Below are 23990 nucleotides of genomic sequence, written 5' to 3'. Positions count from 1 at the left end.
CCGCTGTCGGAACAGCGGGAGCCCCCATAGAACCGGGCGGTGCAGCGGGATACCACAGCGGCGGCCAACAGCCACTAACGGCGGCCGCAATAGTGACTGCCTTCCACGGGCAAGGACGGCCGGAATTGCGCTGGAAGGGGTGCCAAGCCTCCCGAGGAGCCTGCTGGGAAAAGCGGTGCTTCCCGCTGATCCCTTCCGCCGTCGCCAGTCGCACCGAGCTCCCGCTCTTCCCCTTCAGCGAGCGGAACCACCCCTAGTGCCTCCCACCACAGTGACTACCGGTTGGCTACAGCACCAGCCTTGTGTGGAGTGGCCCATCAGCGGCCCAGGGTGGACTCTAAGAACTATGCCTATGCCTGAGCAGACCCATTCCGAGAGCAGACCAGGCGGCCCCCCCCTCTTTGAGGCAAATGGTTCTTTCCCTCACATATTCCGGCGGAGGCGGAGCGCCGGCGCCTCCCGCCCCCTTTTGCCCTCTGGCGCGCGTGCGGAGTAGCGCGGTGCCCCGCTCACGTGTTCCTTCGCGTCCGGCGGTCATGGCTGCGCTGCTGAGCTCCGCCGGGCGCCTGCGGGCGCTCTGCCCGCGCCTCCTGCCCCTCCTCCGCCCGCCCGCTCCCGCCAGGTGAGACCCTGCGCCGCGGGGCTGCACGGCCACCGCCGGCGGGCTGCGGAGGTGGCGGTGGGGCCGGCCGAGGCGGCGGCCCTCGTGCCCAAGGGCGCTGCGGGCTAGGCCGCCGTGCGCGCCTGCAGCGGGTGGTGCATACTTGGAAACCTTCTCCTTCTTCCACCCCGGCCCTGCCGGTGGGAGCGTTGAGGCCCGGCCCGGCTCGGCCCGGTCCGGTGTTCTCTGGCCACGTGTGCGCGGCAGGGTTAGCTCAGGGTCAGAGGCCGCGGGAGCCCTGGTGGGTCGGTGAGGCCGGCCCGTGCCTTCCGCAGCGGAGACTCGCGGGGCCTGTGTGAAAGCGAAGGGCACTGTGCTCCGGCGGAGGCTGCTGCCGAGGGACCGGCCGTGCGGTGCGAGGGCGCTCGCAGAGGGGCAGAGACCCTCGGAGATGGGTAGTTGTTGACTGGGGTAACCGTAGAGCTGGAATCCGGGCAGCTTACAGTGACCCTCGGACCCCGCTGGGTCCGTTATCAGGAGGAGTATCTTCATCCCTTTGCCGTAGTTCCGTCTCTTTCATTATGCACTTAGGGTGGGAAGGTCACCTGTGTGCATTCCTGTCGCCGTTTTGACCACGCTAATCTGTGGTTGATGCCCGGCAGGCAGTTTGAAGACGCAGTCCTTCCTTCTATTTATTTGTTTGTTCGCTTTGTTTATAATGTTAGTTTTGGGAGATCTGAGCTTTCTCTCCATTCGCAGTGCACCACAGGTACACTTTTGGGATTCTTTTTGCTGTGGTCGCATACCTGTTGGATCATAGAGTCACTGAATACCAGGTTGGAAGGGACCCCAGGGGTCATCCAGTCCAACTTTTTCTAGGCAAAGCATGACCTACAGAGTGTAGAAATGCAAAAAGCTCAGCCCTGAGTATATACGCAAACATGTCATAATTGTACACTGAAATGTACAAAGCACATTTGCACAGTGTACAAACACACTGAAATGTACAACATTTCAGTGCCTGTTTTGCAAAGCACTTTGATTTTAAATCACAGGGGTGATGTTAGCGTTCTGTTAGATAGGCAAGCTTATTGCTTCCGTAATTTTTTCCTGAATTACGTGTCCCAAGAAGCAGATGATAGCTGTGTCAAAGAGTTTGGTATCTATTTTTTGTATTTCATGCAGCAAATATGCTATTACAGTTACATGAAGCTTTGTGCAAACTTTTTTTAACATTAGGGGTTATTTCATTGTCAGCAGGTTCTCAGATTGCCTGTGAATGAGAGAAAGATTTTGTGACTTCTGAGCCTTGCTTAGATTAGGTTTTCAATTTCCACCATTTCCAGTTTCAAAGCCTTAAAAGAGGGAGCTGGGAATGGGTTGAGATGCTTTCACTTATGTCAGGTGACTTGCTGTGATTATAATTACATCTGTTAACTGGAAATTTATATAAGGTTAAACAGTTAATTATAAATAATTGCTAAATATAAAAGATTAGCTAAACAGAAGTTTAGACCTGTTTCTTCCAAGGAGATGAAAGTTTGCTGTATTTTTTCTGGCGCTTGCAAAACCTAGTGAGGCTCCAGTGCAGGTGGTTAGGAAGGGAATATAATGCTTCTGGTGTGTAAAAGCATCACCTTACAAACTATTCAGATAGCAGCTGGTGTTCCCATTAGCTGAATACGGGAGCACACTTTTCAGCATTATCCAGTGAAAAAAAACCCTATCACCATGTAGCTTTAATTAGTGCTGGTGACTGAGCTTGGAATTAATCTCTCATTAAATGTCCACATGATGCTATAAACAAAGTTTTGCATAATGTTTGAGAATAAAAAAGCAATAAGTATACATGCTGAGTTTTATGAGCTGACGCACCTTAGTTCAACCAAAGGGAGACAGTTCTTCTGTCCTGTCTTGCTTGTGCCTTCTTACAGGTCTGGTGACCCCTCTTAAGTCGGCATAACTTAATTCCTGGTAGGAAACCAGAACAGTTTTCTGTCATTCTAGAGAGAGAAATACGTTCAAGCACAGCACTTGATGAGTTCCAGAGCTAGTTCAGGAGAAGGGATGGGAACAACCAGCAGTAGAGAACTCATAGAGAGAAGTCTCACCGCGGAAATAAGGAAGCTGTTGCTACCTGTACTTGCTTTAATGCTTATCAAAACCTGTTGATTTTATTCAGTAGTCTGACCAAAATCTCAGGTGAAAGCTAATACAGTTTTCTGCTGGTTTTAGTGGTTGAAGTGTAACAGGTGATTAAATGCTAAAGTTGATGTGAAGGATGGAGTAGACCTGTGCAGGAAGGACCAGGGAACTTGGAAAGGTGTCTGCAGTATGGTTGGCAACAGAATCACCTGTTTAGTTAGCTGCAAATCATAAATAAACTTCTCTATTTTGTGGTAATTCAGCTGATTTTTGTTTTCCTTGACTGGAAGCTTAATTTCTGAGATTAGATTGTTGCAAGAAGTGATATATACTGAAATTAACATAGGACTTGCTGGAGGGCTAGTAGTGCTTTTTGTCTAGAACTCCATTTCTGGAAATGCAGTGATAATTTAGTTATAATAGCTGGGGTTTGGTACTTGTCCCCCCTTCTAAAAAATACTTTTTTCTTGCACTAGGTAATACTCTTCTATATCTTCAAGGCTAAGTGGGGTCAAATGTGGGATAGTTTAGTAATAATGCTGGAAACTTTAATTCTTAGGCTAGATTTAGTTAACTGTGTGAGAAGGGCTCTTGTTAGAGAACACACTCACAAGAAAAAGCAGTGGTATTTATTTCATAGCTTTTAGGTTTCATTCTAAACTGTGAATTACATTGAAGCAAGACTGAGTAAAATACCTAAATTTGTGCATTCTTTCTGTCCAGTAATTTCATTCCTAAGAGAATTTTTCATTAAAAATCTTTGTCTTACTGTCACTTTACTGTATGTGTTTAGGCATTCCCATGCACAACTGGTGCTCTAGGACCAAAGTGTAACATTTATGAACTTAAATGGCACACGTGAGTGCACAATCTAATTCCATTTTTTTACTTTAAATAATTATTCATTATTGTTTCTTTCTACTTAAGCCTTAATTTATGGAAATGGATCTCTTTCGAAGAGCTAGAATGACATACGGATGACATGTAGACTTGGTATACTCACAGTTCAAGTCTTGAGATGGTATTTTGAGCGTGAAATGCAGTCCGCTGCAGTAAGTTCCAGGGAATATTGCTAGAGTTCTAATTGGGATAGTGGGGAAACCCACCCACAGTTTTAAGAGAAAATAGCAAGGAACAATCTAGCATTTTGCAAGAGACCTGGGTAAACGACTATATGTTTAGGTGTGCTTGGTGTACTTGCTTTAGCACTGAACGTAATAAAGTCAGTTTAGTAACAGTAATGGTTATGGAAAAGTTGCAAATCTGTTAACTTCTTTAGAGATGTGGAACAGCAACCATTCACATTCAGGCAGAGATTTTTATCAAAGCATTGTACTGCTCTGATTACTAATCTGAAATTCTAGATTTAATCCAAAGAAAATGGGTTAGGATAGTAGATATCTGATTGCATTGGACGGTTGAGAAGCATCTCATAGCAAATCGGATCTAAGGCAAATTTCACTTGACTACCCCTAGTATGAAGTACAAAATATGCTGAGATACATGTCATCAGTCTCATGCCATGCAGTTATACCAAGATAAACTATGACAGACCAATACAACAGACTTCAGATCTACAACAGGAAGCTTTAGTTGATTTATATGGTACAAAGTATTTGCTGGAACTTTGTCCACAGAAGCTTCACTAAAGGAAAAGGTACTTAAGTTTGCTGCTAGTAGCTGACTGTCAAGTATGCTGTAACAAGCCTCTCAACAAGTGTTCATAGCAGATTTTGAATTAACATCAGAATATTTTTTGATTATTCTACATACACTAGGTGATCATGTTATGGTTTGATGTTAACAGCTTGCTGCTGGTGTTGGGAGGAACAGTACTGGCTCCTTTCTTCCCATGCTGACTACCCTCCTGTTGCTGGCCAACTTGTCCTGCTCTAAATCAGGGTGCTCCTTGGACCTGCCACTGGGCTGATTTCATTTGCTAGACTGCAAGGAAAACATTTTTTGACAGATGGACAGGTGTATTGTATCATTTAAGGATCTGATGAACTCTAGATGCGTGGGACTGCTGGCAGAAGAGAGAACCCTGTGCAATAACTCTGTGGTATTAGATGAATGCAACTGTATTGCTGAACTGTGCTTTTAGATGCTGGGTCCTGAAGTTGACACCTTATTGTCCTCAGAAAGGAGGAGACCAATTACGCTCCAAAGACATAGGTCATGAAAGCGTAGTTGAGGAGGAAAATCTTGCAAGTCTTCTGTCACTTCTTCGGTCTAAGATTCCTACATATGAGCTTAAATGTCAGGTTTCAGGATTGTGGAGCTAAGAGCTTATCCCCAAACAGAAATTGCGCTGTTGCGAAACCTGCTTTCTGCAAGATCCATGTACTGTTCAGAGGTGTGATTGTTGATAAAGTTGGCAAGAGGATACTAGATACAAAGCTTTTCAAGTTGTCCTTGTAAAAACTGTTGCCTTCTGGTACATTGTGATGTGTTTGTACAAGATTGAAAGACACTGATGGGATGGGTGGAAGAATACCCTTTGAAAGAATCTTTGGGAAAACCATAAGTTAAACCCCCAAATTATTAATGATTTAATGTGGTTCATCTGTTTTTAATTAGCTGCAAACCAGTTGCTTTTGGCTATTCACCTGGGTTGGAGCAATCCCAGGCACAGCTACAGGTTGGGCAAAGAAGAGGTTCAGAGCAGCCCTGTGGAGAAGGGCTTGGGGGTGTTGGTTGATGAGAAAATGAACATGAGCAGGCAGTGTGCGCTTGAACGCCAGCCGTATCCTGGGCTGCATCAAGAGGAGCGTGACCAGCAGGTCGAAGGAGGTGATCCTGCTGCTTTACTCTGCTCTTGTGAGACCTTGATAGGACAAGGGGTAACGGGTTGAAACTTAAACAGGGGAAGTTTAGATTGGATATAAGGAGGAAATTCTTTCCTGTTAGGGTGGTGAGGCACTGGGATGGGTTTCCCAGGGAAGTTGTGAATGCTCCATCCCTGGCAGTGTTCAAGGCCAGGTTGGACGAGGCCTTGGGTGATATGGTTTAGTGTGAGGTGTCCCTGCCCATGGCAGGGGGGTTGGAACTTGATGATCTTAAGGTCCTTTCCAACCCTAACTATGCTATGATTCTGTGATAGTGAAAATATAGAGCTAGATGCTTAATTATGTTACATGAGCAAAATGATGCAAGAAGTGGGCTTTGAATGAAGCGGAGGCATTCAGTAAACTTGCTTTTGATGATACTGAATCAATGCTGTGTTGTAGTGAAGTTTCACAACCTGCACTACTGTTGTAGTTGTGGTATGTATTTTACTGATGGATACAAAATGTCTATGGGCTTCCTAAGAAGTAGCACAAAGCAAAGGTTTTCTGCTTTGCTTGTTGCAAATCACTTGGGCAAAGTTCTTAGGTACTCTCCCGGAAACGTGAGGTTTTTCAGTGTATGTGGAAAAAAGCCATACTTTTTTTTTTTTCCTCTTTTAGAGTCCTCCTGCATCTCACTGAAACAAGGATACAGTGGCCTGAACACTGTGGCCTTCTTTGTGGGTGACCATAGCTAAGACTGGGGAAATACTGTTACATGAATCAGGCTGTCATTTCAGATGGTATATTTAGTCTTAGATTAGTAAATGTAGCTAATGGTAAGTCTTCAGTGGTTTTATGTACAGTGATTTTAACTATTTTTTCATTATTCTACTATGATCATGGCTTATGGCTTGAGAACTATTTCATACCTTTTGTTTATTTAGTTTGGAAAGAACAAAATATTCAGTACTTGCATTAGAAAAAGCACAGCAGCTACCTTACTATGGCTGTGATAAAGGGAGGCAAATATCCATACAGTGGCTTGGTAATTCTCTTTTTGAGTGTTTGGAATTAGTCAAGTTTTTTGCCTGGGAGAGCACTGAAACCATCTACTTGAGTTTTGGGGAAGATGGGACACTTTATTCAGACTGGTGTGTAAGATGTGTTCCTTTAGGAAACTGAAGACACTGCCTTTAGTCTGCTCTGGAAATAAGGGAAATGTTTAAGTACTTTATTAGGGCACTGGGATTCTTACCAAACCCTTCAAACAAGTACTGGTTGACTTGGTATAAATTTCCCCATGCACACTTCATCCCTGTGTCAGTTTTTTTTTAAGGAGTTTGTCTTCCACTACTTTCCAAATGCTCTAAGATAAACTGGAGGTGAGAACTTACCACTAAATAGCGGGTGGTTGTGTGTGGGATTACAAACATATAATTAGTTAACCTTTCCTGTGTTGCCAAGGTCTACAGTTTTAACCCTCACAGTTGTAGAGACAAAGCTGAGAAAGGTGGAAAGGTGCAGTTATGTAAAAGCTCCATTATCAGAAGGCTACTTGTAATTTTGTGATTGTGGGAGTAGGAGAGAGATTACTTCATAGGGTTTAATATATCCTTTTGAGCTTCTCTGGGTAGGGACAAAGAAACATAGTTCTGAAGCATAGTAAAGAGAAATACGTTGGGGAAGAATCAGATTGATTTAAACAGATCTGAAGTCTGTTGTTTTCCTTCACGTGCATGCAAAAGATGGTGTTTCATGTGGAGAAAATCTTAAAATGCCGTTTAATACATGAAAGTAAATACTTGGCCCTCGTTGCAGCCCTGGGAGAAGTATCAATCATTTTACTGTGTAGCATAGCATTTAATTCTGGAAAAAAAAAGTTAATTAAAATAATTGGAGAAACATGACTATGTCATAAGACTATAATCTTAACATCTAGCACCAAGGCATGATCAGAAATACCAAGATCATGCGTGATAAATCCCCCCCCGGTGTTACTTTATAAGCTTCTAAATAAAAAAGTTTGTCATGGTATCCTGTTCTAATACTTTGTTACAATTAATATTACAACAGCTGATATTACCAGTGTGATGCCTGATGGATTAGGTGCAGTTGCTTCTTTACTTGGAAAGTGGAAGGGGATAGCTGAGTCTTTTAAACTTGGTTTTTATGAGTAAACGCATCATGACAAGCAGACTGATTCTCTGTGTATTTCATCTGTGTTGCTGCTGTTAGGAGCTGAAGAAAGGAAGTTTTCCTTCTTGCTGCGTGATGCTTCATGTTTAGCAGTGGTTCATTTTCAGCACTACTTTGGTTGCTTTGTTGCCTGTCCACTTGTATACCAGCTTATGTTTCTGCATTGTCCAAAATATACAACTTTGGCCTGTACTGAATTTCCTTTTCGTTCATTTCAGACCATTACATCAAGTAATCAAGATAACACTGAAGTCTGAGGCTCTTGTTCTAAGAATTTGCCACCTTTATGGTGTAATAAGTTTATTAACCCTTTTGTTGTCCAAATTATTAATGAAATCATTGAATGCTCATGGGTTGTACCAGTCTTTTCCCATTTGGGTCAGGATATAGCTTAATTTAGAATCGAACAAAATACATTCCCAATTTTGCAACAAATCCTGATCAGCACAGTTTAACTTGATATATATTTTGTCTGTTTAAAAAAAAACCCCACAACTATTTAACCCCTATTTTTCTAACTAAAAGTGCATCGTATCTCCTTGTTCTGATTCCGAGATTGTCAGGTAACATGATGCCAAAAGCCTGTACTTCAGTTCATAATTATTTTTTTAATTATGCTTCTGTTTTTCCCAAAGCTTTCATGAATTTTCAAAGGTAATTCCAAAGGACTGGAGATTGAGTAAGATCCATTAGTGTGTCTTAAATATAACGTATCTTATCATTTCTAGCAAGTACTTAGCTAAGTCTTCCCTATTCTCAGCTACACATTTAGTCATGTAAAATGGTTAAAATTTACAGTATGGTTGCAGTTTTAATTTTTTGAAAGCTAAGCACTATATGATCTTTTTTTTCTATTTTAGGAGGTATATGTATTTTCTAAAATAATCTTTCCTATATCGAAAAGCCTTTTTTTTTAAATTCCTCTTGATTGCCTGTTCTTTCTCAACTTCTAAAAATGGAAAGAAGAATTGCGCAAGGTTGTTCAAGATTCCTGTTGCACGCTGCTTCGCTTTCATGGGGAGGTTGTGCCATTAGTATCAGTTTTCAGTTTCTGTTGCATTCCTCTGTCCTTCTCTTGATTGCTTGAAATCAAACCTCACACCAGGTCCCTTAATTTATTAAGTTTGCATTTTTTTGGTGTTGTCTTTCTTGTCTTTTTAGAATAGTGAGCTCCCAGCATGTTTACTTCCCCCCCCTATTCTCCTAAGTTTTGTGTTCTTAGTTGACTGTAGCTTTAAGAACCAAATTCAAGACAGTAGATGCCTGCAACTTCATACCGCTTTTGAAGCCATAGTTGTTTTTAAGTTCTTACTATGGGATTGGCTCAGCTATTACACAGTGCCTTTAATTGTGATAAAAATGTTAATCTACTCAAGTGCTGAACATGTACAGGTGATAACATGCACCCGAGTGATGCTCAGTTTGTTATACCTCAAAGATGTCTCAAAGATATTGTTATATCTCAAAGATGTTGTATCTCGTCTCAAAGATGTTATGTCTCATCTCAGAGATGCTGTATCTCAAGAGAGAGATGCTGTATCTCGGAGAGAGATGCTGTATCTCGGAGAGAGATGCTGTATCTCGGAGAGAGATGCTGTATCTCGGAGAGAGATGCTGTATCTCAAGATTGATAATGCCAGTGTAGGTGGATGCCAGTTGGGGTTCCTCAAGTTATTTTATACTCGTTTACTTTTTCTCCCTGTCTAAAACTGGCACTCGGACTCCCATGGTGCCATTTCTTAGTATGTCTGTAATCAGTGTAAATGAAGAGAAACACCAGTATGATGTTTGATAATATCTGGGAGGTGTGTAAATAGGAATGCCCAGTTCTGCTGATCTTTCAGAAGGTTGAGTGTATGAAAATAACAGTTCATGTAAGATTATAATATTTTACAGTGTGTAACCTTATCAATTGATATAATATACTAAACTGATGTTAGAAATAGCAACTTGCTAGATGTTAAGCAAGGAGAGTTTAGTAACAAATGAAACTTTAGAATCCTCTCATGCTATAAACCAGTGTATGTTGAGCATTCCCATACTATTTTTACCTTCATACTGGGTCTGATGGAGGTATGCAGGTGCTTTAAGATGTTTTTGACTCTGACATGTGGAGAATCTTTCAAAGATGACTTTTTTAGTTCAGGACTTAAGAATTATAGATACCAAAATTGTGTATGGTTAAAGTGTGCTATGTGACACAAGGTAACTCAATAACTTGCAAAATACTATAAAACAATAGCAGATCTTAATCTGGAGCACAGGAATTTTGTCCACTTGTGCTTTGCCTGTTAATGGAAATAAAAGTCTAGATGTCTGTTTTACAAAGGCCTGTGTTGCTGCTTGCTTACAAAGCATTTTTTCCACCCTCACGTGAAGTACTCTGAAAAACTTGAAAGTAGCTTTTTTTAATGGTGTAAGAGTGGATGATACCATTTTATCTGTATCTTTAAGAAAAAATAAACTTGCAATCAGTAGTTTCATTCTTAGAGCTGTACAATGGCTTGCTCACAGTTGAGAATTACCCTTTATTATTATTAAAGAGTTGAATTTGTAGACATCTCGTTTGGTTGTTACACCCAAGAGGACTTAATCTTTAGCATCTTACTTTGTACTGCTGACTTTTCCTAATGATTTCTGTTTTAGGGAAAGTACCCTGTCTGGTTATAGGATGAGGTAGAAGAAGAGGAAAAGGAAGGAAGGAAAGAAAGAATCAGGGAAAAAGATACCCTTGGAAATACTTCTAGTGACAGATGACATTACTAGTAACCAAAATAGTTTAATGGCATTAATCTGCTGAGCTGCTTATCACTAAAAGTGGTGTTTCAGTTTCTTGGTTTTCTTCCTGGTTTCTCTAATTTTAGCCACCTGTTCCTACTCCATTTATTTTTCTGGTTCATTGTGGTGTTTTTTGGACATCACGAGCTGTTTCCACTGCAGTCTAATGGAACGGTAATTGTTAGATTTTGCCAAAGTGGCTGAATTGGTATTGTGCCAGGCTAGTGAGTTAAAATAGCTCAGAAGAGGGGTCTGAATAAAATAGAGGCTAGTGCAATGGAGTGGTTGAGAGCCTGCATCTAGGAGGAGGTATCAATGAGACTGAGGGGATCTCTCCTTTTTTGGCAGGTTTTTTTCTTGCTCAGTTCTTTCTTCCTCGTCCTTTCCCTAGTCAACTAAATGCAGATTATTTGCTGGACTCTGAAAAGTTCTTCAGAAAGAAACTTGGGATTGGCCAATGTAAAATTTGCCTGCTTGAAAAAGGTAGTGCCTTTCTCAAGGTAGTGGTAGTGACGGTCGTCATTACTAAAGGATTTTTTTAATGCCTTCAGAAATCAGACATCTTCTGTTTTAACTGTTCTCACAGCCCTATTATGGAACAGATTCTGATTCAGGCTGGTTTTATTTAAAGAATTATGCTCCTAGAACTGATGGACTGCTCAGTTATCAAACCATTCTTTCAAACCGCAAGGAAACAAGTGGTGTTTGGGCTACTTCCTACTCACAAGAGGCAACCAGATGGTAAACCACCAGTCTGATTTTCCCACCATGATGATATGCACCCACCTTATGGTTTTTTCTGTCATTTAGCAGATTGCTGCCAATGCTGCTGAAGCTGTGAATTGCCAGAAAGCTTTTTCTCCTCTATTAGACTTCCACTCCTAAGGCCTTAAACTAGCACTATCTTTTGATGAGAAACTAGCCAGCAGATACACCTGTGAAAAAGCTCCAGGGTGGGAATTGGTTTGTAGAGGATGCCAGCTCTCCTCACTTTTAGGCTGCTGTCTCAACGAAATGTGCAGTCATTACTGCATAAGACTTCTAGCAGCAGGGAATACAACGGCTAGTTGTTTGGGGAGGTTTTTTACTAGTCTAGAAAGTTTCCAGGAATTTAGCTGATGAGGAAGGGCAGCTTCAGAAGTTGCTGAATCTTCTTTTTGCCTCCAGCATGTATAACTTCCTTTGTATAGCGTTCTGGAGGAGCATGGTCTAGAGTTAGTCTGTGAAGTTGTAAGAACAATTGAGAAGAGACTTCCAAAAATGCTTGTGTGTAATGATAATTTTACCTGCACAGGCTGTTCACAATTCTGCTGTGGCAGAAATGCTATTTTTTTATTCTTATGTACATCAACTTGTTCTTTAAAGGAAACAATAAAATGGGCAAGCTTTTATTGTTTAGATAGACATAAGAACACTTTTTCATTATGCTTCTTGTTGACAGACACTATTTTAAAAAGATAAATACTTATCATGGAATGGTTTGGGTTGGAAGGGACCTCTAAGCCCATCCGGTTCCAACCCCCTGCCATCTGCAGGGACACCTTCCACTAGACCAGGTTGCTCCAAGCCCCAAGCCCCTGTGTCCAACCTGGCCTTGAACACTGCCAGGGATGGGGCAGCCACAGCTTTTCTGGGCACCCTGTGCCAGGGCCTCAGCACCCTCACAGGGAAGAATTTCTTCCTAATGTCTCATCTCAATCTCCCCTCTGTCAGGTTAAAGCCATTCCCCCTTGTCCTGTCCCTACAGGCCCTTGTCAAAAGCTCCCCTCCAGATTTCTTGTCACCCCTTTAGGCACTGGAGCTGCTCTAAGGTGTCCCTGGAGCCTTCTCTTCTCCAGGCTGAACAAGCCCAGCTCCCTCAGCCTGTCTGCAGAGCAGAGCTGCTCCAGCCCATAGAGCATCTTTGTGGCCTCCCCTGGGCTGGCTCCAGCAGGTCCCTATCCTCCTTATGTAAGGACCTGAGTTGGATGCAGTACCCTAGGGAAGTCCAGTGTCGATGTTTGGTTTACATTGCATGATGGCAGCTTCACACCCGTTAATATAAATCCTGACGCATGAGGAATGATCCTGTTGTTCTGTAAGCTGTAGTTGTCTAAAACACTGGGCTCTGTAGTGACTTTTTTAACCGAAAAGTATGATTTGCTGTGCTGTGGAAGAGACGTCTGTGACTGTTCTTGGAGTGATTTTTCAGAAGCATCTGAGATCTTTTGAGAAGCTGTAATGGGACAGTCGGCCTTTAAAGCACTTGGTGATTAAAAAAGTTTATTTTTGTGGGAATGGCATTTGAACCATTTAACTTGAGGTGAATCCAGCTGAAAATCTCAGAGTTGTCACTGTGAGAAAATACAATGTATTTTTAAGTAGAAAGACACTGAAATGAATCACCTGTATTTGTTTATATATATCAATGCGGAATGTTTTTGAGGAACTATTCATCAGCAAGAAGTGCATTATCTGTTTGACATTATGTGCCTGTAGTTGCAAAATGACTCACAGAAGCGTACTCTTTTTGTTTTTGTTTTTATTTAAGCAGAAACACTGTGCACCAAATAAGGTTCCTCACGGTTGCACCTCAGCAGGAGGGAAGTGTTAAAGAAGAACCAGTTTCAGATGTTCCAACCCGACGGACGTGGCGGTTTGACTGGGCATTCAACAAACTGGATAACTCTGTCAGAAAAACTGGCCGCATCCCTAAAAGTCTCCTACTAAAAGTCTTTGATGAAATCTGCAAAACGGGTAAGTTGCTTCCATTTAAAACCAAAGGAAAGCGAAGTTTAAGGCAGCAATATAACTGTACATCAAACCAAGGAAATTAATTGGAGGAGTTCTCATTTATATTTTGTCTGTACGTGTTATTTAATCTCCTACATACGTTGATGCACAGACTTAAAATGCCTTGGAGATTATTTTGCTTTGAATGCACACATTTACTTTTTCTTTTTGCTTGGTCTGTGATTTTTTTAAGTCTTATAGAACTTCAGCATACTTTTAAGGTGTCTGATTGTACTGCCTTGCTTATTGTAGATTTTTAATCTGGTAATGTTACGCTTTCCTCATATAACTGTTTTGGGCATTCTGTTTTACACAGTGTATTTTTTAAACACCTGTAATAAACCATGCTATCCTTAAGAGGTTATTTGTGTTAAACCGGCACTGTAACAGGGAAATGTCGAGGTGATCCCCAAGTTTCCCCATTCCCAGGTAGCTGTGATACTCAGGACAAGAAAGTTTTATTTTTTAAGTAAACCAAAAATAAGCAGCTGAGGCATTGTTAATTCTGACAGATTCAGTACTTTTTTGGCTAAAGATAGCCAGACTGCATCAATATTTTGAGAGCCAGGTACCACAATTGGTAAGGTTTGGTACCAGTTAAGATTGGTCAGTGGGGATATTTGCTAAATATGCTAAGTACTACTGCTAATATTTATTAGTGATAGCATGTATTGTTTTGTATTAATTTTAAACTTTGCTCTGGACTGCTAATGCCTTATATAGCTGAGATTGTGCTTTTAAGTCTTGTGGTTTACTGTTTAAAAGCTGTCTTCGCTTCATGCTGTCTTTCTTTCAAACTTTCTAGTGTTTTCACTTGGGGTGTTCTTCCTGATTCTGACAGCTTTGTCTTTTTTGGGTATAAGTTTATAATTTGTGGGTGTGGATTGGCAAGAATTTTGCGTCCCTAAGGTTATTTGCAAACCACAGTTCTTTATGATCTTTGGTTAGTTGCACAGGTTTTAGGAATGCGCATTAAGAAAAGAATAACTACTTGCAGTGGTTTCCTTTGGTTGTGTAAGTATAGTTAAAAGTGTAGAACTTCACAAGAGATTTAACTAAGATGCCATAAGAATAAATTGCATATTTCCAGATGAGAAATGCAGTCCTTTGTTATTAATAATGTTGAAAACTAACCTAGCGGAAGTGTGGGAGGTTAGTAACTCTTGATTTCTTAAAAAGACTTGCCTGCCTTTGTATTGTTTTTCCATTTCTAATTGCAACACAAAAAATGCCCAAAGGTGCTTCCTGTATGTGTAGTCGTGCATCTTTCCATAGTCATACTGCCAAACCTTTTCCTGTTTCTTCTGCCTTTCACAGTACTCTGTCACTAGCATAACACTGGTGTTGTGAAACTGGAGATGTGTAGGTGTTTTTGTTGCATGAACCAATCGTATGCAGGGATTAAAAAGTTAAGTCTTAAAAATGTCATAGTCTTAAACTATGCCATAAACTGTGATTTCTCTCGCTACCCCATTATGTCGTGGGAAGTTCAAATCCCCTCTTGCAATTTGAACCTGCCCTCTCTCAGTGTTTTAAATTACTTGTTTTCTTTCCTCATTATTGCTTATTTTTTTCCCCACTATTGTTTGTGTTTCTTCCTGCATGAGTTTACACAATATCAACAACCTTTCTGCTGTAGATTGTGCTCTTGCATGTAGTTTACAATAGTTACGTGGTATCTTAGATTTACTGGTCCTTTTTGGTACCTGAAGATCTAATTCTAGATGGTGTATAGCTTTCTGGTGTTGATGGGTTTTTATTTGATTTTGCTGTTATTTTAGAGCTGTTTCTACAGCTCTCTGTAATTAGAAATTACACATACAGCAATCAGCAGCAGCTGGAGATACCTCTACTGGCAGCAGCTTCTGCCTCTATGCTGAGCTGTACAGAGCTTTGGAGTGTTGGCATGATGATTTAGAAGTAACTTATAAAACGTGAATGATGCTCTTGACTTCAAGTAATATTTATTGGCAGTCTTTGTATTTCAAGTCTGCGTGTACATCTCTGAGATAGAAAACCTTACGCATTTTTTTTGTCATTTATGTTGATGCAAACATTTGTCTTGCTTCTTGTTAAATGAAATTACTTTTGCAATGTAACTTTCTGTTTGACAGGAAACAAACAGGCAATATTTTTTGTCCCCTTCTCCCCTCTTTAACACTATGCTGCTTTCTAAGGGAACTCAATTTTATTTGAAATGGTTGGGTTTGCTTATGAGGATGAGATTGAAAAAAAATTTGTCTCCAGATTGCTGTGTAATCTGTGATACATGTGGCAGCTCTGCCTTACTTTGCCTCAGGAGTAGTAGTGAAGTCCAAGAAAGGCAGATGAATTTATAGTTACTTTTTCAATATTCTGGTGGTAGTGCAGAAGTCGGAAATGATAAATATTCCTGCAGGTTCCTTCACTGTTCTCTAGGTGTGGACTGTCTCATTTATATTGGGCATGAGGAGAAGTGGAAATACAAATTTCAATGTGGAATGTCTCTGAATACCAGTTTTGTGATAGTATGGAAGTGGTAAGAATTATTCTGTGATGTTAGAAATTGATCAGAAAGTTATGTCCCTGTTAGGATAAAATGATCTACAGGACTTCGATTGGGAAAGTAAAATACCAGATCACCCAAGTTTAGTATTTTGTGTTACATCTTTGAAAATTTCTGCTAAGCAGAGATCATTATTGTACTAAATGGTATGTTTCATTGTGAATCTTTTTCATGATAGTGCATAATAGCATCATCATTGTTTAATCATTTGGGTATCCTGATTTGTAAAATCTTCAATTGTGGAGAAGATGGTATTCTATACAAAATGCTTACATATTTCGGTGGGTCAAATTAGAGTCTTATTTTCTAATATTAAATGCATAATTATTTATAAAGACATTTGTCATTGTGTTCCACTTGCAGGGAGTCCAGGGAGTAACCAGGCCTTGCTTTTGTTGAGAAGTTGTGGTGCTCTTTTACCAGAGTTATTGTCACCTGAAAGAACAGAACTAGCCCATGTGATATGGGACAAGATGAAAGAGCTGGGTAGGTTGGTTTTGTTAGTCCCTCTTCCAAGAACAGCTGTGAGCTTCAGTTACTTTCTTTGTAACAGAAGTCTGAATGTGTTTTAATAATGTTTAAATGTTAGGTTATAACAGCAAATACACATTACCGAATAATCACTAGGTTTTAATATTCAGGTGAGAGACCTATTTCCTATTCTGGGAGTTATACTGACATCTAGGGGTGTTAATAATAAATCTGAAGATTTTTCTTTCTTGTAAGGTGCTTAAAATGGACTTTTGCTTTACTTTTATAATTGTAAGAATGCATTTGACTTTTCTCGATGTCAGATGTTACCTTGTTATCTGGTGGGCTGAATACACCTAGTGCTACCAGCTAGTTTATCAGATGATACTTTAATTATTTATGTATAGATGATGAGTAGGTGAACTGCTTCTTGATAGCAGTGTTAGTGAATCTGTATAATAAATACAGCTGCAGAGACTGAAATAACATGCACACAAGCATTCACGTTACTGTGCTCTTATGTTTCAGCCTTTATAAGCGTGTGTGCTGTTAAATAGATGCCTGGTATTTTAAAGGTGGATAAAAGGAAGCAGTCTCATTGTACATAAAGATCATACAGAATAAAGTTGATATGAAATTAAATACCTGAGAAAGCTATAAAATAATGTTGAATTTAGAGAATCTGCATTCACTGACTGTGGTTGAAATATTTCCTTAGGTGCTGTGTATGATACAAGCCATTATAATGCTTTGCTTAAAGTCTACCTTCAGAATGAGCACAAATTTTCTCCAACTGAATTCTTGGCCAGAATGGAGGGAGCCAATGTGCAGCCCAATCGAGTAAGTACCCCTTTATGATACCTTCATTCTTAATAGTAGTATCCATTTATTGGATAGAAATCATTAACTTGCCCTTTCTGTTTTCTGTAGGTTACATACCAAAGGTTGATTGCTGCTTATTGCAATGAGGGTGACATTGAAGGAGCAAGGTATTCTTTTGTGTTTATGTTTAAAGGGATTTTCACAAAATCTGTATCTTGTATTCCCTACTGTTAATGTTAACACTTGTTTCAGTGTAATTCTTATACATTGAGCAAAGCAAAGAGGGGGTTTAAGTATGTTTTAACCAAGTACTGAAGAGCAGCTTCTTGGAGACAGCAGGAATCTGCACAAGCAAAATAAAAATAAGTGATAGACCAGTGTGATCAAATCAAGTTGTATTCAGGTTGCTCAGAAAATAACTTGCTTTGTCATTTCTAGAGCCAGCGTGAAAAAGCCTAAGGTTATGAAGGCTTACTGCCTAAGTAAGAAAGTGGCTATTGGGAAAGGCATTTGACAACAAAGTGGGCTAAGGAGCAAATAGCAGTAATTCTGGTTGTTGTGTTTGTTATTACGCAGGGCTTCCTGTCTAACATTTTAATCTTGGGAAGTTTACACTGCAACAGTGGGAATGCTGGGCATAAGAAATAAGTAAAAGGAAGATAAAATCTAAAAAAAAGCCCCGAAACCAAACAAAAACCAGCCCCACACTTGTGTCTGTGTATTTCAAAGTGACAAATACAATTCATCTGAAAAAATGAGGATGACCAAATCATGAGCCTGTTATGCAGTGTCCCCAAATGTAATTGCTCAGTGACATCACGGTTTCATTTCGTTTGGTCATGCAGTACTTGTCCAGCAGAGCAGCAGTATCTCACTAGTTTACCTTTTCAAAGGGAAAAAAAAAATCTCATCATTCAGTGTCTTGTATTTTGCAGTCGGATTCTTGGATTTATGAAGAACAAAGATCTTCCAATCACTGAGGCAGTATTCAGTAGCCTTGTGAAAGGTCATGCAAGATCAGGGTAATGTTTAATACCTTTTTGTTTTATTTTTACTACAATATAAAGTGATATGGTACAGAAAAAATTACGTGCCACAGAATAGTGTGATGGTTTTGAAGAATAATATGTAGAAGACTGTCTTTTCAATTTTGAAGCAAAATTAGGCTATTTAACAAAGGAAGTAGATATTTCTTGTCTGAAAATCTTGCATTTCAAGATTAATTACTGTACTTTTGTACTGTTTGAAAAATAAATTTGCTCTGCTTAGTTTGGAACTTTTTCAACTGTAAAGTTGAAAGAGTATTTTAAGTAATACAGTAATTAAAAGATTTGCATTTTCACCTTTCAGGATTCACTCAGTTAAAGTAAGTTTCTCTAAGCTTGTTGCTGTCTGTTTCCAATTCTAATTAATAAGTAATTGTGGAAGTCACAATAAACATTATTATAATTAAATCTACTGAGGGTCTTTCTTGTGAATTCTTTTAGAGATATTAAGAGTGCAGAAAATATCCTTTCAGTGATGAGGATGGCTGGTGTGGAACCAGGTCCAGACACCTATTTATCACTGCTGAATGTGTATGCTGAAAAGGGTGATGCTGATAGCATGAAAAAGGTATTTTAAGTTTGATTTTAATAAACTTGATTGATCTCTTGTTCAGTTTAACTTTGGAATGCTTTCTATCCATGCAGGAGGAATAATACTGAATTTTATAACTTGTTTCTTCCTAGTCTGCAGCAGTTAAACTTTTTTGGTTATCTGAATAGCTGGAAAACTGCAAGCAGTCTCATAGTTTGTGAAAAATAAGTTTCTTTCTATAGTTGCCTTTTACTCTGAGAAGATAGATTTGTCAGTGAGTGATTTAATAATTCAGTCTTTTTTTGAAAAGAGCCAAATAATGCATGTGAGAGATACATATTTATTTATGAAAATAAATAAAAAGTACACCTTGATTATCCTGCTTCCATTGAAGCCACTGAATCTTTCCGCTAATACTGATTTATTGAGAGTTCATACCAATAACTTAGGTATTCATGAAGTACGGATAAGATAATGCTGCCTTACAGCCCTTTGTGTACATGTTTTTTTTTCTGGTTCTCTCTTCTACATTTTTTAAATCGAAGAACTATTTGGAAAGGAATGCAAAAAGAAAATTGGTTTCAGTTTAATAAGTAGTATCAGGAGGAGTGGACCAAATCAAGGAAGAGGATGTGGAAAACATCACACTGTTCTGTGACTTACAAATTATATCTTCATCAACCATCCTCTTTCCAGACATTAACAAAAGATTGATTAATCATTCTCCCCTTTTCAAAGTAATTTCTTTTTGAAAGTCATCTCACAATGAGTCATCTCAATGAAAGTCATCTGATGCTTTAATATGTATTATTAGATATTAGGGAGAAACTGGTATATCTCCCTTTTACCTGTTTCTTTTTTATAGTCTAAAGGTGTTTTCAAGACCCTCTCTATAGATGTTGTGTATTCTCCCTATGGTATTCCATGTATCTAACCCCATGGTTTTAAAAGAAGGAAAAAAACCACAGCTTTTTGTGATTTTATTTTTTTATTTTTTTTAAATGTATCCTGAATTGGGTCACTTTGGAGTTTATTAATGTTAAATTTATTCTGGTTTACAGACTCTAGAACAGATTGAGAAGACTGAAGGATACCTTATGGACAGGGTTTTGATGCAGGTGATTTTTAGCCTTGCCAAGGCTGGGTATCCTCAGTACATCGAAGATATTAAGGAACGCATAAGATTTGAGAAGGAGTTAATTCCAGGTATGTTCTTAGTTGCTACAACAGCGATTACTAGTCTGGGTGGAGAGGGAAAGCATTTTCCTTTCTTTACCCCAACAATAACTAAAGTTACCGAAAATAGGTAATTTTGTACTTTCCTCTTAAATACTTAGGGAAAATAATACTTTTGCCGTTAGTACACTTTAAATCACAGTGTATAAAATTTTCATATAAACCAGTCTTAATTGCTTAAATACAAAAATTAATCAATTTTTTAACCTTATAAAATTCATTAAGATTTTATAGGAAAGCAATTAAGTGTGGAGTCCTTTCCTCAAACACTGTTGTAATTTCTGTTGTGACTGCTCTTTGTGACTAAACACTGAGAATATAGTATTCTTTATCCGCAGTTAAAGTCACTTTTGGATCCCACTATGCGTAATCTGATTGATAGCTGTTAATTATATTTCATCAGTTTTTTCTTTTTTGACATGTCTGCAAATGTGTATCCTTCTGTTATTTAGTATCCTTCTGTCATGCTGCAGTTGTGATGCTTCTGTAATTTTTGGCATAGTCTTCTAATGGGAAAAGTGAATTTCTTTGATAAATGTAAATCTGGAAAGGGTAGTCTCAAATTGGTTCAATATTTTAAGGTATTCTAATGAAACTTGTTAAACTTTTACTAGCTTTCACTAATTTTAGTGATTTAGTATGAAAATAGTTACATGCACTTAATTTTGTTCTTTCTGTTTTTCAATTGCTAGATGCAATGAACCTGTGTTTGACTCTGATAACTCACGGCTTCGAAGATATAAGTTTCCATATTTTGAAGTCTTTTACCAGTTTCTCACGTGATAATGTGGACCAGGGTAGCTTCTTCTTGCAACATTGCGTAAACAGAGATATGGTATGCAGAATAGTAGTATTTTTTCCCTCATAGGCTAATAACAGTGTATTATGCAACTGTGAAAATGGAAAATGGTAGAGTTTTTTGGTACAGTTCTTAAAGAATAAAAAAAGGATTTTAGTATTTCATATTAATTTGTATAGTAAATAGAAATTCACACAGGAATTATATTTGGCATATGTAATATCTGCTTCCGAATCATTAGAAGAATCTGACATTCTTAACAATTTGAGAAATTGAAAAATTAATAATTACTTTAAATTATTTGCAGCCAATGAACAAGCTGAAGCAGTTTTGTAAGGAGTTACAAGAAGCAAAAATGCACTCGGCACCACTGCCATTTGTTTTGCGTTGCGCTTTGGAGGCCAACAAAGCAGGTATTCTGCTTATTTAATTTTTACTTCTGCTGATTTAAAGTACTTGGTCACTGTTTAATTATCTTGTGAATGTTTTCAGCCTTAGCCATTGACTTGATGAAGACGATGAAAAAGGAAGGCCTGCCACTCAGACCTCACTATTCCTGGCCGCTGCTGGTTAAGTTCCAGAAAGAGAACAATCTTAAAGGTTAGTTATCTGATAAGTGCTCCTCTATCTTTACTGCAAATCTGGTGCACAAATCTTTACTAAACCATTGCTTTGAGATTCAGCAGACTCTTGAAAGTAAACAAAGACCTTGCTGCACGTCTTACTTTGTTGCAAACAATTTTTCCTTCTTAATCGTGTCACATACAGATCTACAAATTTAGAGTCTACTTTTGCATAGAAATATGTGACAGAGTTTTAACTCTTCACATTCTATCTGCCTTCCGCTGCCTTCTTGCTGCTCGTTGCCTTTTATGAAGCTTACTCTTGGAGCAACTGAAATCTGAGAGAAGAATTTAAAAGTAAGGTAATGGTATAATAGCTCTTGTGGACTGCAAACCGAAACCTTTATTCAAGCCAGCTTCTTTTTGACCTAATAAGGCAAACATGAGTTTCATTACGATCATAAAAACTGCAGGAGAACTTACATTGCTGAATGTATGAACCTGACCTGACAGCATACTGATTGAAGGACAAAAATGCTCAATCTTTGGGGTTCTTAAGTAGGTTTAAGCATTTAACATACTTTCCCCTGTTACACATGGGGATGTCTACGGGATATGAATAAGAATTGAACAAATATTAAATTTTAGAGTACAGTATCTAATTCTTTGGTTTGCGTTATTGGTAATTCAGAAAGAATGGTATTGTAAAAAGATGCTTTTAACAGAAGTACTTCCCCCTTGGGGAAACAAAAAACTGTCTTTTTCATCTTATCTCACAGTATAATGTGCTTTAGAATGAGATGCAGAGTTGTTAGTGTGACACTGGGTGACAAACAAAATGCACAAACAAAAAAAAAAGTGCTTTTAGCAGACTCTTCATATCGCAATTTTATCTTAAATATACAGTCACATTCCAGTTTGGAAGAAATGCTGAAACAAGTATTCCCTAATTGTTTCTGGCTATAAAAATGTCTCAAGTCTTTTTCAAAAAGCCTTTATGAAAACAGTATTCAGTTTTTATTAACTCCTTAGGCTCTGTTCCTGCTAGACTACTTCTCAAGTTTGTCTTCTCCCAGATTTTCAAATGCTTTAAAGTTCTGTTCTTGAAGAGAATCAAATGCTTGAAAGTTCTGTTCTAGTCAGCATCAAGTGACATTGTTTCAGTTTTGTCCTTTGTGACTGACTTGAAGTCCAACTTCACCAAAAATAAGTAAACTGAAATCAGTCTCATACTTCCCTACTGATAAAACACATTTTCTGTTACTCCATGGAAGATTTTACTTCACTAACACAGCAACAAGGAAAGTCGGAAGTATTTTTAGGTTTAGACTTGGCTCCCAGAACTGAAGCAGTATCTGACCATCTAGAGAAACTTTAGTTTTCACATCTTTTGAGATCTCTGCCAAGATCAGAGGTTGCCTGTAGAAACTGACTATGCTTTGCCTAGTAGTTCCTGTTGGAAGTCATGTCAGCAAATCGAGACGAAAATGATGGAGAAACCCTCAATTCTGGCTTTGCCATTTTCTAGAGAGCCTTTCTTTTTGTATGTGCAAAGGCACTGGATACATAAACTTCTGTATGTCTGGATGATAATGCTGTGGATTTGCAAACACATTCTTGTGACCTGATACTTAGTCTCAGAGTTTGAATTGTGAAATGGGAATGTTACTACTGTGTGCATTCCTACAGAAGTCGGTGATTTTGCAATTGTTAAAATACAAAGATATCTATGCAATTTCTTTTGCGGTGAGGAATCAGTGGAATTATTATTGGTGCAGTGAAGCGAGTTGTTCTTTTCCATGTGTAAGCTCACATTCATTTTTTAAAGTATAGTAACAAAAAATGAATACATGAGACCTGCTATCTGCAAATACAACCAATACGTTTGAAGGAAAGTAAATAAGGGGGAAAAAAGCACCTACCCTGAAACTGTTTCGTAAAAGTAGAGAAAAGAATAGTGCTGCAGCGAGAATGGAAAGGTGACGGCAGATAGTAAATGAACAGTGCTTTGTAGCAGAAAAAAATAGTAGAGCTATGTGAACAAAAAACTATATAGATACACAAAACTATATAGTGTATCATATCCCATGCCAGAAATGAGGTAATAATTCCTTTCTCTACAAAGTAGTAATGCCCAGCCTAATATTGGTAATTTCGCATCTCACTTGTCAGCAAGACAGAAAATGGACAAGAACTCTGAGGAAAAAAACTACTAAAAATCTGGTGGGATGTAGTCAGTGGACTAAATAATCATTAAGGAATGCACAATATAAGCCGAACCTTCTAGAACTGCAGGGTACAAATGCCTGTGCATGTAATGTGACCCAAACAATTATGTAACTAGTAGCAATGTTCAATTATATATTTATCTGATGCTTATTATAACAAAAGCTGACACCAGATATCAAAGGAAATTCCCTAACTCTTCTGTATTATGGAATTGAGCTTGAAAGAAAAGTAGCAATGAAGTGATGGCTGAGAGGAATGAAACTAAGCACAGTTGTTTTTAAATTCACCGTAGAGAACCTAACCACTGTGAAACAGCAAACAGCTCTTTTTCAATCATTTTATGCAGGCTTATAATTTCAGAGGGGCATTCTTGCTTTTCTGTGTATTTTTATATAAGGTGATAAGTAATTATTTCCATACGTAAGTGAAACCTGTTAGGCTTTTAGCAATGGAAAGTGTTTGCAGGTTTTGAAAGATCAGTATG

The 23990-nt window shown here is 38.9% G+C and overlaps 1 protein-coding gene across 2 annotated transcripts in view; it reads left to right on the top strand.

Annotated features, from left to right (window-relative positions):
* The first annotated feature begins 478 nt into the window (after positions 1-478).
* LRPPRC (leucine rich pentatricopeptide repeat containing) overlaps positions 479-23990 on the top strand; it is a 91040-nt gene continuing 67528 nt past the window's right edge. The window contains exons 1-11 of one of the 2 annotated variants that reach the window (XM_057407502.1): positions 479-622; positions 13025-13227; positions 16172-16294; positions 16998-17119; positions 17210-17268; positions 18037-18123; positions 18589-18715; positions 19741-19885; positions 20608-20750; positions 21022-21127; positions 21207-21314. In XM_057407502.1, the coding sequence (XP_057263485.1) occupies positions 537-622; positions 13025-13227; positions 16172-16294; positions 16998-17119; positions 17210-17268; positions 18037-18123; positions 18589-18715; positions 19741-19885; positions 20608-20750; positions 21022-21127; positions 21207-21314 (1309 nt within the window). In that variant the 5' untranslated portion in view covers positions 479-536. Of the gene's footprint in view, positions 623-13021; positions 13228-16171; positions 16295-16997; positions 17120-17209; positions 17269-18036; positions 18124-18588; positions 18716-19740; positions 19886-20607; positions 20751-21021; positions 21128-21206; positions 21315-23990 lie in introns of both variants that reach the window. The other variant, XM_057407501.1, reaches the window with a different exon arrangement.

The sequence above is a fragment of the Pezoporus wallicus genome, unplaced genomic scaffold (genome assembly GCF_028554395.1).
Source record: "Pezoporus wallicus isolate ANWC-B61680 ecotype Strahan unplaced genomic scaffold, APGP_CSIRO_Pwel_v1 contig_8811, whole genome shotgun sequence".
Lineage (NCBI taxonomy): Eukaryota > Metazoa > Chordata > Aves > Psittaciformes > Psittacidae > Pezoporus > Pezoporus wallicus.
This window is presented reverse-complemented; position numbering and strand designations above follow the sequence as displayed.